At 40.6% G+C, this 16,841-nt stretch overlaps 1 protein-coding gene across 3 annotated transcripts in view; it reads left to right on the top strand.

Moving 5' to 3' along the window:
- The window catches only part of CDH13 (cadherin 13), a 398,606-nt gene that overhangs the window by 378,100 nt on the left and 3,665 nt on the right, over window positions 1-16,841 (top strand). For 2 of the 3 annotated variants that reach the window (XM_072346191.1, XM_072346192.1), the window contains 2 exons: window positions 2,699-2,932; window positions 3,811-4,026. In XM_072346191.1, the coding sequence (XP_072202292.1) occupies window positions 2,699-2,932; window positions 3,811-4,026 (450 nt within the window). Of the gene's footprint in view, window positions 1-2,698; window positions 2,933-3,810; window positions 4,044-16,841 lie in introns of those variants that run through there. The other variant, XM_072346190.1, reaches the window with a different exon arrangement.

Genomic DNA, 16,841 nt, shown 5'->3' with positions numbered 1-16,841 from the left:
ACAATCTAAGATGAATCTGTACATTTTTGGTGTTGTCAATCAAATTTTTAGTCCCACAGACCTTAACGAGCTTAGAAACTCTTATGTCACCATCTCAAGATTACTCACTAAGGATCTCGTCTTTGAATCCTTAAAATCAGGATTTAATAGCGAGTGCTGATTTTCTTTCAGTGTGAAATTAGCTATCCTTCAGTCCGTTTGAGCAGCTTTTACATGTGAGTAACGAGTAATGTGATGACATTTCATTTGTATATGTGCCATAGTATATCACAGCTATTCCACTTGTGGAATGTATCGCAGGACTTGGAAATTTTCTCTGTTCCAAATGACTCTTAAGTACCTAAAAGTTGCAAGTATTCATTTTCATCAGGAATGACCAGTTCAGTGATAAAATGGAACCAGGCTCCTCTGAAAAGATGTTCCCGAGGGTTTCTGGACAGAGCCCTTTTTGTCTTGGTTTACACATTAATTCTCCTTTCAGCTGCAAAGTTTTACAAGGAGAATTAGTTCTATTTCAGGATTAAAATACACTGAAAAAATCTTTCATTTCAAAACTAGAGCTGTCTCGAGATCATGGGATTTTTGAGTGTTTCTTATTTCAAAAGCATAATACTGTCACATTTATAAAAGTCATACATTCCCAGTGGATATATTGTGACCATATTTCCTAGATTCATTTTTTTGTTGCTTTTTTTATGACGTGTGTTAACAAGCGTCAGCTTACGACCCTGACATTTGCTTATTTTTCTCTTGGAAGTCTTCATAAATCACCAGAAAGTTTTGTTTAAATCAGTAGAAATAAAAACAGCCAGAGAATAAGTCATTGAAATGGACACAAGCAATTTCCTTCCTCCCTATTTGTGTAGAATAGTTGACTGGCCCATGAGCCACATGAAGACAGGGAAACATTAACGTGGTAGAGAAAATGCAGTCATATCTGCATTTGACAAAATAACAGTACATTCATAATGCTGTTGGCTTCTTAATTTCAAAAGGCAGATTTTAATATTACTGACTTCAGAGGAAGATAAGAAGGGCAGTGCATACGACATTATCAGTCCAGTGTGGAAATAATGCATTCAAAATTAAAGACAGCAGTTTAATTAAGTGCATGAAAGGCTGGCTTTTATGATCATATTTCAAATACTCGAATGTCTTTTCATCCATTCTGCTGTATGACTTTACTTAATAATATATCAAGAACAAAAAATGTATTGGAGCCTTTCTGCAAATTCAATTAGTCCAATAAAAAGTGAAAAATAATTTCTTTTTCATTAAAAAGAACTCAACCCTAACCCTCCCGATGACAAAGTGAGAGATGAGTGAGGGGAAAAGCTGAAGAACTATGAAAATTCTGCCTTTGTTACACATTTATGTGCGCATGAAACAGATGAAGTGTCACCATTAGTATCATTTGTTATTGAAAGGACTAATTGCATTCTGTTACAGTTAGTCATTTATCAGATCCGGACCACAGGGTATTTACTTCTCTCTTAGGATGCACTCTCAGTGCAGGAGTAATCCTGTAGTTCATTGGGCTGCATGCAAAACTGCTAAACATCAAACTACCGTGACACACTGCACTGGTGCTTTACAGGTTAAGTACAACCTCTTCAATTCTTTCTACCTGCTGAGCATTTACAGCTGTGGGAAGTGCAGAGATGATAGATGGTGTGTTCTAAGGCAGTAAAATGAGCATCACAAAATGACCCTTCAGTAAGTGCATCATTTGAAATAGGATTGTTAGATATGGTAAACAATGCAGTAAGAAATGTGCATCTAGAAAAAAACTGGGATCTGTCAAAACAGTCTGTAAGGGGATCTGCAAGAAGATACTGAGCTTTAAATTGAAAGCAGTGGGTTACTGGCTCAGCCATGGCATGCACCTGTGGTGACTGAAAGCGATTACTACTTGTCAAATCCTCTCTGACCTCCCTGAAATGAGGTGCCAGAATCAGCCCAGCTCCCAGTGGGCTGAACTGTCCCCTTGGTAGACACTGCCAGTGCCACAGCTTTTTTGCCACTCACAGCCTTGGCATGAATTCCATTAGTGAATCACGGTGAGTAAACAGCAGCCTCACCTCTGAAAATGGTTCCTACAGGTCATGGCTGGGACAGGCCGGCAGATGATTTGAAAAAGCTTGAAACTCCATCACTAACGCAGGGTGGCTCAGGGTAAATAAAAGATCACGTTTTCTAGAGTTGCATGCTGATGGGTTTCACTTCTGCTAAGGTAACTAAATGGGAGCTTAGGTCGGGGCTACTGAGGAACAATCTGCTCCTCTTCTACTTATGAGTCCTGCTATACAAATTGACTCCCCTCTGCTGTCATTTTTCCTCCTATTTGTCTCTAGTTCTTTTAATACCGCACTGTCTATGCAGGGGATATTTCCCACTATGATTCTCTCAGTGTGCATTTATGAACAGATTGTTCCAGATATCTATTCACGTCCTAATCTCATTTTGACTTCAAAATACTTTTCTTAGAATAATTGTCCATACTGTGGAGAAGCAGACAGGCTGCATTTTGAAAACATAGCAACAATTTACAACTCTAGCCCTTCAATTTTAAAAAGCAGTAATTCTCAAGTAACAGAAGGAAGATGTATAAAATTATTTTCCTCGGCATCCATGCAGGCACAAGTATGATAAACGTTTATGGAAAGATGATTTAATAAACTGTTTGTTCTTCATATAGGTAACCCTCCTGCTACAGGTACAGGAACTTTACACATCACCTTGGAAGACGTCAATGACAACATCCCATCCCTTTACCCAACACTGGCAAAAGTCTGCGATGATGCTAAAGATCTCAGAGTGGTGGTACTAGGAGCAGCAGACAAAGACCTCCATCCCAACACAGATCCATTTAAATTTGAACTGAGTAAGCAATCTGGCCCAGAAAAGTTGTGGAGAATCACCAAGCTTAACAGTAAGTCCTTTACTTTTATTTCTCGTGCATTTATTTCTCCTGCCTCTGCATCCCACTGTACTCACACCGAGGCTGTTTGTTACATGAATTCAATAGCAGTAATGCATGGGTGGTACAGATGCAGCTGAGGATCCACTTTGCTTCCATTGCTGCAGTTGCACACTACTTAGTCACATTAAGCTTGTTGTCCACCAGGACCCCCAAAGTCCCTTTTAGCAAGGCTGCTCCCTAATCTTTTAGCAGCTCATTTCATATTCTGCTTAGAAGGAAATAAAAGATGGATGTGATATCTGTGCCTGCCTCAAGGATATCATGGACAGTGTGGGGGAGTCATTTCCTTTGCTATTTTCCTGCTGTAGAGTAATCAAGCCAATACTCTTTTTAACCTCCTAAAAGAGCACACTCACCTGGGAAGCTGATCTGTGGATCTGAAGGTTCATTACTTGTCTTCACTTCCTTCTCAGACAAGCCAAGGAAGCAACTTGATTTTTCCTTTGTGAAATAGCTAAGTTCTTCTCTCTTAGTTGCTTTGGGCATGACATGCCTTAGTATTTCACTAGTGTATTTGTTTCCACAGTAATTTCTGCCAGTAATCTGCAGACCAAATAACGTATTTAAACAAAAGGGACTCTTGAAAGTCCTTCTTTTGATGGGGCTTGGAATATATTTGCAGCACGTTCTAAACCCCAGGAAGAATTTCTGTAACTGCCTGTTCTTACTTCCCACGCAATCCAATTCTCTAATCTTTCCTTAGAGTGCTCTCGTTTTCCTCTTAATTCCCATGAGTAACTGTGGCATGTTTGTTATTGTTTAAAAATGCTTCTCCCTATCCACATGATGCACTGTTTGGCTATTTCTCACCTCCTTATCCTTTGCAGATACTCATGCCCAGGTCGTCCTGCTTCAAAACCTGAAAAAGGCCAATTACAACATCCCAATCTCAGTGACAGATTCTGGAAAACCACCTCTGACTAACAACACAGAACTGAAATTACAAGTGTGCTCCTGCAAGAAATCCAGAATGGACTGCAGTGCAAGTGATGCCCTTCATATCAGCATGACTCTTATCCTTCTTTCACTCTTCAGTTTATTTTGTAAGTCTTTTCCTTAAGTGTAAGCAATGAATGTTTTTTATCTACTTGTTTTTGCACTGTAAGAAACCTTACCAAGAGAGATGTTAACTTTATTTTTTCCCCAAGGAAGATGTTATACTGAAGTAGGAGGGAAGGGATTTTTCACAGTCAAAGAACAGCAACAAATGCCTGGGTGTCAAATTAAGAAATAGAAGCAATAATTCTAGGAAGAATCAAAGAGAATTAAAGCTAGCATATGATAAACTTAGAAGTACCAGCTGTAGTAACAGATTTCTGAGATGCTTTCTTTCATCTCTCCCCACTTGAATTCAATTCAAAGGCAGAAACTGGAGATTAAAAGGTGTTCTTGTAACAATAACTGTTCTGGGTCACCATGAAAATGAATACCGTCTGCTTCCATCTATTTGTCCCTAAAGTGCGCAAGCAATTGGAACATACGGAACTTATTCAAGATTCTGGGCTTAGAGACATTCAAACTGATAACCAGAACAGCCAAGTCTGTGTTGAGGGAGAGAGAACTGATGCATAAAGAAAGCTTCTGCTGCTTCAGTGAAAGCTTTCAAGAAGTCTTATGAAAGTCCTAATCTGAACTAGGTGTTAAGAAAAAAGAAATCCCCAAATGATTGAAGGACAGGAACTTAAACCACAGACTTGTAACATCCAACCTGGATGTGTCCCTCGCTGGCTTTGTAACAGTTTTCCACGAGATTTTAACGTGTTTTTATTTCCAGTTCCTTAAGTGCTGAAAGGGAATTGCTGTGTCCTATAGCTGTGGTAGAAAATCTATTATTCGAGGACTATTACCATCATATAATGTTAGCAAAATGCACTGTATGGTGAATTAACTCCCAAGCCACGGTAAAAGGCCTTATATTCTTGATGAAGTACAGTCTACCATTAGACAGAGCTGGAGGCCAAGACAGTTTACACATCTGAGGCTTTGTGCATGCTTGATTACCTATCTTCTCAGGTGTCTTTTTTTCCTATAGTATATTACTTTTATCCTAGAAGGTCAGCATGAAGGTTACTGTGAGAGAACTAGCTAATGTTTGTGATGCTCTCTGAAGATGAAAAGGACTATATAAATGCTAAGTGAAAATTCCCATTCTTTGTTCTAATCAGCGACATCTGGCTTTGGTTCAGTTATTCTGGGTTTAGTCAACTAGAAACAAATGCAGACTTCAGCTGTTAGAAGTAATATGTTAGAAATATGTGACTGTACATGACAGCATTACATCAGTGATAGGAAGATGCAGCCCATTGCTTCAAATACATTCTCATTACCTCTTCATAAATGTTGCTGTTGCTATACTAAACATGACTTTCATTACTGGGCTAACATTCCTAGACGTGATTTGTACTTGAACTTTATTTACATTACTGCATCAGCTCAGACTATAGGGTAGAGAAAAGCATTTTGCTTTTGAAAGTATTCATGTTGCTGTTTTCTAGCTCTAATTATATTGAGCCATTAAAAAGCAGTTCCAAGTTTTGGAAAATGCTTCTTGAGCTGCTCTTTTTGACTACAGATCTTCTCCAGCTGAACTGTGGGCAGAATGTTGGCCCCTACGATCAGAATGGTGCACCATGCTCAGACTGATAAGAGGGATTCCCCCTCCTACTGTAAAAGAATAAGCAGCACTGAATTGACCTGACGTGTCTGTGCTGTTTCCTAGTGCACTGAGCCTTTTCACAACCTTAGAGTTGTAATTTCAACCCGAGGGTGAAGTAAGATTCTGTACATAATCTGCTAGCAGTGTGTTCAGTGCTGTGCACCAGTCTGTTTCCTGAGCAAAACCAAGACATGGACAATGCAGGTGAGTTGAAGGGACAAAGAAGGAAGGATCTCCTCATTGACAGAGGATGTTTGGTATGTTTTTGGATGATGCAGATGAGAGTATTAATTCCATAGCTAGGCTTCAGCATAGAGAGACCTAACCCCTGGTGCTGGACTGTGTTCTTTTTTTGCTAAAATTTGCACTGTGTGGTTGTGTGTTTTGGGTTCATCCAGAAGTTCATACTCCATGTCTGGCATAGTCATCTTCTCATGCTTGTGCAAAGCCAGCAAGCATAGCAATTTTTCTCAGGTATAGATGACTACATGGAGACATGAAAGAATGGTGCCAGGAGCCAGTTTAAATAACATGGTTCTGTATTTGAACTTCCATAAAATGTGCTGATATCATTGCATTTCAAATCCATTTTCAGACACAGCTCTTTTATAACTGTGATTAGTTCCATCACAATGTTTTGTCTAGTCCAAATATTTATCAGAGTAATCAAAGATTACGATGCCATAAAAACAAAAAAGAACTTTATTGCTTATTGAACAGATGAAATATCCCATTTCTAGTGGCAAGTTATGGGTTTAATTTTTGCAAAAGCCCTTACGAGGCTCAGTTTGCTCCCAGTGTTTATCTTTTACGAGGCTCTTGTTCCTAGGAGGTAAATCCTTCAGTCAAACGAACTTTGTTGTTCAAGCCAAAGTATGTCTATGTTTTGTATTTGACATCTGGTGGGAGGATAGATAGCCCTTATGAAAGAGCTGTTCATGGTGACAGTGCCCTGCACGAATCTCCTCCCTATACTAAACATATTGGTATTATAATTTAAATGGTACAATTATTATCTACACTTGGAATGTGTGCTGCTTTTGTAAGTCATAGAAGAAGACACGTGTGGCAGATTTCTGAAGTAACTGAGCATAGAACTGAAGAGCCTGATTAAAACTATAATGCATGCAAAAAGTACCACCTATTCTGTAGCCGCCTGCGGTGTTCAGTATACTGAGGGATATTGAGATGCAGACTACAGAGTTGCCCAGAAGCCCTTGGAAAGGTAAATACACTTCAAACAAGAAAAGCTTAGGAACCTTCTCAGCTTAAATAAGAAATGCAGGATACTGAAGTATATGTGCAGAATACGTTGCTATTCCACAACAAAGCACTAAGATGTTTGGTGGTATTAAAAGATGGCAGCTATGGAGTCAACTGGGGGAAAAAAAGCTTCTTTGTATATTATGTATGAACACTAACTTACGCTAATATTTCCGAGAGTCACTGAACTGCAGCTGGCATGACACATTATTGGCAGATACAGGGCTGTCCAAAGTTATAGTGGCTAATGCTAATAAATATTGGAAAGAATATTAAATCTCATGTCACTACCGCAGGCACCATGTTGCAAACAAGACTTAGGGTAACAGCATCTTGTCCTTTTGTCAGCTTTTCGTAGCTGCAGCTGCAGATAAGACAGGACCAATTTGTTTCACGTACAATTTAGAATTTTAGTAATTCAGAGTGAGGAAAAAGAAGAGAGAGGGTTCACTGTTTCCTAGTGCAAAAGACAGACTACTATTACTACTATCAGTTACTTGAGGAGGATGAGTTGGAGAATAAGTATGTTAGCGAGCAGGCCTGGTGTTGGGTCTGACATGGCCTGTGTGTGTTGTTCCTTACTGCTGTATGGCCTCAGTTGTTGTTTGTTTCTTTGTTTTTAATGCATGGTGTCATTTTTGTTTGGTTGTGGTAATCCGACCGGTTGACTACAAAGGTATAGATTAACTTGAACGTAACATAGTAACATAGTAGGCAAAATATTCCCATAGTATGAAGAGAAAATAAGGCTGGGGGGGAAATACTGCTATGAAGAAATTAGATGAGCTATAAGTCTCTGCGCTGGAATTCATTTGCTAAACTGAGGGTGAAAGGCCTCAGGTATGTCAAAAAACAGGAGACTTGTGCAGGTATCAGTGCTGTGATTGCAGAGATGCCTTGAAGACACTCCTGAATTTACCTAACTTAGTATTAATTGCCCTAACTTTTCCTCTTTTAATTCCTGCCCTCCCTTACCATAGTATTTTTCATAATACTTTTCTGATTTGAAGAATACAGTGGAAGTGTCAACAGACAAAACGTTTGGCTTTTCTTCCTTGAAAGTCAGGTTAGGTATTGAGTAAGTCATTACAAACATTTAACTGTTATTAGCAGAGTTGAATTTATCTGAACGTACAGCTGGTACTGCAGCATTCTCTTCCAGTAATTCCATTTTTCATTGTAACAGGAGCACCATCTGTATCTCTTTGTACATCCTACGTTATTTTATGCAGGACCATCAAGTGTTTCAAGACTGAAGCAATGCATTCTTGAGCGGCATGAGATGGTTTGAGGGTTAAAGGAGCATAGTCTGTCCTGATAGTAGTCTCACTTGTAACACAGACATCTGTGCCCAGTCTTCTTAATTTCTCTGCAGGTGTACTCTGTCCTGTTGTGCACTGGGCTTTGGGAGCCCACCTAAAGTTAATGGGGCTTGAAATGGCACAGAAGTCCATATGTACATATATAATTGGAGAGAGGATGTTTATATGCCTACTCATGTAGATATGACAAATAGAAATACCTTCAAATTATACATAAACATATTTAAAACGTACTTAATGAGATCAAATTTTACTGAGTCAATTAGGTGGGAAATGGTGTTTTATGCATATTTTAAGCCATCCAAACACGTTCTAGAAGTACAGCTCTGGAGAAAAAACACTGCACTTTAGAAGCTGTGTGTTTGGAATGTAGAACGGAAAAATATTACCAGCAAATACAGCTACTTCACTAAAAGCCGTAATATTGTTCCTGATGGTCATTCTGTAGACATGAAATGAACATTTAAAGAGATTAGTTTGATAGACCATTCAGTGGCGTGAATTCAAATGAACATTTTATGTTTTCATTTTCACAGTAGTAACCACTGATATATAATAGTTTGTGTTTCTTTTCAGAAGAGCTTCTTAACATCAGCTAAATACAGTTCTGGAGTGGACTATGACTAAAAACTAGAACTGAACAGATGCCCACTGAATACTTTTCTCTGTCTACAATAGCAGCTACACTTTTTGTTGCTGTTTTCTTATTTCTTCTAACATCCACTTCCTTTGCTATTTCCCTACCTCACCACATCCCAACAGCTCGCACATGCTGCATGCTGACAGCTTGCTATTCACTTGTGTGCAATACTGAAGGTAGGCCTAAAGGTTAGGTGGTGTTGCTTATTTTGCTTCTCATTAATGTCTGGAGTATTTCAGACCTGCATCTTAAAACCCTATCTTACCCATGCAAACAGTGTCTGTATGGCACTGGTGAGTATTCACACTTGTCATGCTTACAAATTCCTCTTCAGCATCTTTGAAATACAGCCTGGTAAATTTCAGTGTAGCCAAACTCGACAGTTTGCTTTTCTTTTCTCCTCTTCCACAGCTTCAAAGCATTACTATTTTCCACTCATTATTATTCTTGCTTAGTAAGAGTTTCTCTTAGATGATTCTTTTAGTATTTCAAGCTGGGATTTGGGTACACCTGCAGATCTGAACGTGTCTGGACTATTTAGGTTCATGTTCAACTTCTTAAGAAATGATAGTCAACTACCTTGTGCTGCTGTGGAAGTAGAGATCTGACTGCCTTAAGCAGTTACACGTTGCCTTAAAAGGCTGCCTAGGTGGGTGTTTTTTTATGCACTTCATTTTCAGTGTACGTATGAAAGATTAGATTTGTTCAATATTACTATTTCAAAACTGTATTACTCATTTCATTTGCTGCATATTTTCAACTGTTCAGCTAAATTTATCAGATTAGAGCATCAGAAAATGCATTTCCAGACTGCAGGTAATCACCTCTCTACTTCTTCTGTTTTCATTGAACTGGCAAAGAAAGGAAGTGTTTGTTTGCTATTGGTCAGACAAAGCTGGCACTGTTCAGGCAAAGCATCCAGCTAAATCCATACCAACTTAAAATAAATAAAAATAAATAAAAGGAAAAAAAAAAACCACACATCAACATCTTAGCTGCTGTAGCGCAGAATTTGCTTCAATCCCACCCCCGATGAGATGCATGAAATCCATGACAAATAGAATTGTGCAAGACAAACATAGTACATGCTTCTAGAACTTCAGAGCAGACATAACCAGCCTTTTAGTTAATGCACTTTTCTCTCAGATATATGTGCTTTAGTACTATACATGCACATAAATTCGGTGTGTCATGAGGGCAACCCAGTGCAAAGTTAGTGTGAGTACATGACAAGGAGAAGCAGAAACAAGGATTCAACAGTGGGTACGGCTCATGTGAGAAGTTACAAGAGTAAGACTGCTTTGGTGTAAAACCAGTGCTGTTCCAGAATAGTCTTTACTGTAAGTTAGTAGTGTGTGAGACACTCTGGGAAGTATCAGTTGCTGGTGTCAAACAGGTACCCTTTGAAAATGACTTCTGCCTGAGCAACCTTCTCCCTTAATGCAAGCTGATTAGTTTGCACTGGAAAGTTTCTCCCCTGTCTTGCCCATTTTGGCTAATTGCATGGCACATGAAGTTCAACACTGACACAGATATATGAGCGCCTACTGGAGCTTTGAACAGAATTACGAGATGTTCAATCCACAAACAAAGCACTGATACATACAGTGTTTTTCCTATCATTAAGAATTTTGGAGTCATCTCCTCTTATAACTGGTTTCCCACTTCGGTTTGATGTTACAAGTGCAAGTTTTCAGGATAAACTCATTTACTTTGCAAAAACGTCTATAATTTTATTACTGTTCAGTGAGATCTCAAATCTGCTCTAGCCACAAGCACACCCAATATTAAAAACAGACTTCATAATTGCTTGAATAAGATTGTAGTTATATGTCTGAGGACAGTCCTTTCAGCCTTCCTAATTCAATGAGATTTGGCATGAAAAGATCCCAGTCTTTCAGAAGATGATTTCCAGGAAGTCACAACCAGTGACCACTGGAATTTGGCACCTCCATCACCACACAGTCAATGTGCTGGACCTCCAAAGAGGCCACAGGTGAATGTAACTACTCAATAATTATTATCCAGAAATGTACATTATATTATACTTTAATAGCATGTGATGCAAACACTGATGCTACTGCTCTGGAGATTTACCTGTGTCAAATCAACCAGTGATGTACATGAAAACCATTCCTGTTTTTCTAAGTTCTACATGAAAGCTATATTAATAGCTGTGTATCTAATTAATTAATGCCCTTTTTTAGCTGCTAAAGTCAGGAAAGAAGTACCTGAATGTTGATTAACTGCCTAATCAGAAACATGGTTCTGATCTCTTCTACCACTTTTCCATTACCCCTTTAACATTACTGAGGTTTCGATAAAGTCCATGATGTAATGCAGACTTCTAATTAAGCAAAGATTAATGTAATATTTCTGATGAGAAGGTAATTAAAGGAAATCTAAAGAAATGGAGCATGCCTGAGTTGAACTCCAGACTCCAGCTGTGTTAACTTTCTTCACTATGTTAAATGAAAATTAAAGGATGAATACGTAAAGTTCATTCCTTCACAGAGGGTCACCATGAAACTTAAATGCTTTTAATTTTTATAAGGTTTGAACTGCAATTTAATAAGTGTGTAATGGCAGAGGTGGAAGGAAGTGATAAGTCTGGACTCGTGAGGTACACATCTTTCAAAGTCTTCAGATTAATCATAGAATCGTAGAATTACCCAGGTTGGAAAAGACCTTGAAGATCATCAAGTCCAACCACAGCCTAACCAGTACCCCATCTCTAAAAAAACCTCTGCTAAATCATATCCCTGAGTACCACATCCAAACGGCTCTTAAACACATCCAGGGATGGCGATTCAACCACCTCCCTGGGGAGCCCATTCCAGTACCTAACCACCCTTTCTGTAAAGAAGTTCTTTCTAATATCCAACCTAAACTTGCCCTGGCGCAACTTGAGGCCATTTCCCCTCGTCCTGTCACATGTCACTAGTGAGAAGAGACCTGCCCCACTCTCACTGTAAGAACCTTTCAGGCACTGGAAGACGGCAATAAGGTCTCCCCTCAGCCTCCTCTTCCTCAGACTAAACAGCCCCAGCTTCCTTAGCCTCTCCTCATAGGGCTGATTCTCCAAGCCCTTCACGAGCCTTGTTGCCCTTCTCTGGACCTGCTCCAGTACCTCTATGTCCTTCTTGTGCTGAGGTGCCCAAAACTGGACACAGTACTCGAGGTGAGGCCTCACCAATGCTGAGTACAGGGGCAGGATGACTTCCTTAGTCCTGCTCACCACACCATTCTTAATACAAGCCAGGATGCCATTGGCCCTCTTGACCACCTGGGCACACTGCTGGCTCATATTCAGCCGACTGTCCATCAGCACACCAAGGTCCCTTTCCGTCTGGGAGCTTTCCAGCCACACCTCCCCAAGCCTGTAGGGTTGCCTGGGGTTGTTGTGACCAAAATGCAGGACCCGACACTTGGCCCTGTTGAAACTCATTCTGTTAACCTTGGCCCATCGATCAAGTCTATCCAGGTCCCTCTGTAGTGCCCTTCTCCCCTCAGGCAGATCAACACTCCCTCCCAGCTTAGTGTCGTCTGCGAACTTACTGAGGGTGCACTCAATCCCCTCATCCAAATCATCAATGAAGATGTTAAACAGAAGCGGCCCAAGCACCGAGCCCTGGGGGACGCCACTTGTGACCGGCCGCCAACTGGATTCCACTCCATTGACCACAACTCTCTGGGCCCGGCCATCCAACCAGTTCTTCACCCAGCGGAGCGTGCGCCCATCCAAACCACGGGCAGCCAGCTTCTCTACCAGAATGTTATGGGGGACAGTGTCAAAGGCCTTACTGAAGTCCAGGTAGACCACGTCGACAGCCTTTCCTTCATCTACTAAGCGGGTCACCTTGTCATAGAATAAAATCAGGTTAGTCAGGCAGGATCTACCATTCATAAATCCATGCTGACTAGGCCCGATCCCATGGCTGACCTTTAGTTCGTCCATGATGATACCTGAGATTATCCTTTCCATAACCTTCCCAGGCACCGAGGTGAGACTGATGGACCTGTAGCTGCCAGGATCATCTTTCCGGCCCTTTTTGAAGACAGGCATCACATTCGCCAGCCTCCAATCCACCGGGACATCCCCAGTCAGCCAAGACTGCTGAAATATTATGGACAGTGGTTTGGCGACCACATCCGCCAACTCCCTCAGAACTCTAGGGTGCAACCCATCCGGCCCCATGGACTTATAAACATTCAGCTTTCGAAGTAGGTCCAGAACCATCTCATCGCAGATCACGCAAGGCTCGTTTTGTTTCCCCTTCCCATCTACCAGTGTAGGGGGCTGCGTTCCCAGGGAGTTACAAGCATAACTATTAAAGACCGAGGCAAAGAAGGTATTAAGTACCTCAGCCTTGTCCTGATCCTCAGTGACCAAGTTGCCCTCAGAATCCAACAAGGGATGGAGATTTTCCCTAGCCTTCCTCTTGGTGTTGATGTGTTTATAAAAACATTTACTATTCTCCTTAACCTTAGAAGCCAAGCTCAGTTCTTGCTGCGCCTTGGCCTTCCTAATTTTCTCCCTGCACAGCCTCACTACAAACCTGTAATCCTCATAAGTAGCTCCCCCATTCTTCCAGAGACCGTAAACTCTCTTTTTGTTCTTTAGATCAAGCCAGAGGTCTCTGGTCAGCCAGCCTGGCCTCCTCACCCGTCGGCTCATCTTTCGCGATTTTGGGACAGTCAGCTCCTGCGCCTTTAGGACAATTTCCTTAAAGTATTCCCAACCTTCCTGGGCTTCCAGGAATGCTGGTAATCCCAGCAGATGTCTGGGAAGTTGAAATCCCCCACCAGAACGAGGGGGAGTGACCTCGAGACCTCCCCCAGTTGCCTATAAAGCATCCCATCCACATCATCATCCTGGGTAGGTGGCCTGTAGCAAACTCCCACAATAACATCGGTATTGTTGGCCTTGGCTTTTATTCTGATCCATAAGCTTTCAACCCTGTCATCACCATTATTGATTTCCACGCATTCACAATCTTTTTTAACATAGAGAGCTACACCACCACCTTTGCTACCTAGCCTATTTTTTTAAGAAGTTGGTAGTCCTCAATCACTGCACTCCATGTGTGGGAGTCATTCCACCATGTTTCAGTGACGGCAACTATATCAAAATTTTCTGAACAAACAATGGCCTCCAGCTCCTCTTGTTTATTACCCATGCTGCGTGCATTAGCATAAAGGCACCTAAGCTTGGCCTCCTTGCGATCAGCAGCAGCCCTAATAGCCTTGTGACTACTATTAGGTGTTTCCACAGCCACCAGCTTAACACCAGCCCTCGTGTTTTTCCTACAAGGCGGCAAGTCATCCTCCTCCTTCACCAAGGGCCAAGACCTTGGGGGTTTAGAAGCACCTCTTCCTCCTCTTCTTCCTCCTCTTTCAGTTTTCAAAGCAATTCAGTATCCAAAACCCCATGACTAGATGATTCAAGATCTCAGTCCTGTGAGGTCTGCCTCCAACTTTAACTCTTTTAACCTTTCAAACACAATCTCTGTCAATTGACTTTAGTAGGAATAAAAAGGGCATTTTTTTTTCCATCTTAGGTATCTACATCATGAATCTCCCTAATCCAAACTGCACACTTAGACCTATATTCCTATAGCACTATTATACTCCATCAACATGTCCATTTTTTGCTGGTATTTTTTTGACCAACAAGCAAGCATGATCTTTCAGCGCCAAAATATTAATGCCAACAAACACCATTCATTCATGATAATGAGCAATGCTTTCTTATCTGAGACATGTTAACCATAACAGTAATAACTCATCATGCACATTACCTCACTATGTGGCTGTTATATTAAAAGGAACATAGCTGAATGTTTCTCTCAGGTGTAGAATAGGTAGAGCAGAGACCTGTGAGATTAAAAATGGGGACAATCACATTAGAGACTTCAGTGAGAGTGATTTCTGGGGAAAATAAGTTCTATATAGTTACGTTAGCTTTATGTTGCTTGTGCATTCCCCAGGTACTCTTAAGGCAGAGGAGGTTGGCTGTTGGCAATATAAGAACATGATGCATGTGCCATCCTTCTGCAGCTGTAGACAGCAAATAACTTGTTTTCAATGTGATTTCTGTCTACCTACAACACATGACGTAATTATTCTTGAGAACAACTACAAATAAACTGATGTTATTTACATATGATAGCAATAAAATAATTACTAAGCATAATGATTCTTAGTGTGCAGATCCAAACCTGCCAGGTATGGGCTTACCAGGGCATTAAGCCCATAAAAGAGCAAGTTAGTACAGATTAACAAACATGCTCCTTTCATGCATTAACAAACATGCTTCTCTGATCTTGAATATTCTTACTGGACATATCAAAGTTGAGTACCTATAGAAATTTTACAGCTCATGTTTCTTATGCATATTGAAGCTACTTTAAAATTACAAAAGCAAAGGGTATGTAATAACCTCCCAAAACACGTTTAGAATGAATTGTTTCAATACAACTTCTGTTAAGGCTGGTCAGAGTGCTGAGCTGATAGCAGGCTGTGCACCCTTTGCCAAGTGTTTTTTGTTGACATATCAGCAAAAGGAGATGTTAAGGAGAAAGCACTGATGCTTGCAGGGAGCTCCTCCTACTACACAGGAAAGCCTGGGAACAAAAGCCTGAAGATGCTTGGTTTGAAAACACATCAACTAAAATTGGCATCACTGGCTATGAACAAGACAAACCATTCACACAGGTATGGTCAATGAACATGCATGCCAACAGGAAGGAAGGAGTTACAGGAACAGAGGCATCATGAAAGTGACAGCAGGAAAATGCTCTGTACAGCAAAAGGCCGGCAGGATATGAAGCACAGTACCTTGAATTTGTCAAGGCCTGTGAAAAGATGTTGCAAATGTGCTAACCAAGCAGAGCCTAGGTAGGAGATTTCAGCTGTTTGGATGGCTACAGACAGCCCTTTGGAATGATGTGTGAGAAAGAATCCCCTAGATTAAGACATAACCTAAATACACAGACCTCAGAAGGAGAACCTGTGACAAAAATGCTCTCTAGTTTGTCTCAGTTTTTAAGCTTGAATAAGAGACAGGATGATGGTGTTGCCAGGAGCAATCAAAAGAAGCACAAGAAGGGGAGTGCTTTAAGGGAAAGACTTGAGAGCTCAGTTTTAGCTGTGCAGAGCTGACAGCTAAACACTAGAAGGGTATTTGGAGCCAGAGGTCAACATTTTAGTCTAAACAAAGAAAAAAATGTAGAGAATGTGAGATCTCTGAACTGTCAGCACTGAAGTCATCGCTGAACACATACAGATGGTGTCATGGAAAAGGTGAAAACATTGAAGTGGGGGAGAAAAGCTTTCCCCAGAAACCAGAGATGGAAGGATTAAAACAGAAGGACGTGCAGAAGTGATTAGAGATGTCACAGGAAGATGAGAAAAAGGTGTCATCATGGGAGCCAAAGGAAGCATCATATTTGTGTGTCTGTGTGAGAGACAGAGAAAGAAGGTAGCCTTCGACTAGTACAGGAAAAGAAAACCATACAGCTTATGCTTTATAGTTTTAATATATAGTTTACTCAAGAAAGACAAGGTGTGTGACAAGGTACTAACATTCATTATATCTATCAACTTGATGTAGAATATACATGCTTTTCTTGAGGTCTGCTTGTAAGTCAACATAAATTGCCCTTTATTTACAAGCTGTTGGTGAAGCAGTCACCAGCTGCTTGAATGTGTGTGATACTTATAAATACTTTGCTGACAAATTTCTCTGAAGTTTCAGCCTATAGACTATACAGAAATTCAGTGCTACAGCTGCCGTTCATTCATCAAATACAAGTGCCTGTCCTTAGCAGAGAGACCTCCAGGGATTCAGAGTAGCTTTGCTGATTCAAAAGTTAGTGTTATTTCCTTTGAGTCTGGCTTGAAAAAAAGCCCTTTAATGATGATAAACTTCGCTGCAACATCGAAATACTACTTTTCAGAGATCAGAGTCCTGAA

This window comes from Excalfactoria chinensis, chromosome 11 (assembly GCF_039878825.1).
Source record: "Excalfactoria chinensis isolate bCotChi1 chromosome 11, bCotChi1.hap2, whole genome shotgun sequence".
NCBI classification, from domain to species: domain Eukaryota; kingdom Metazoa; phylum Chordata; class Aves; order Galliformes; family Phasianidae; genus Excalfactoria; species Excalfactoria chinensis.
This window is presented reverse-complemented; position numbering and strand designations above follow the sequence as displayed.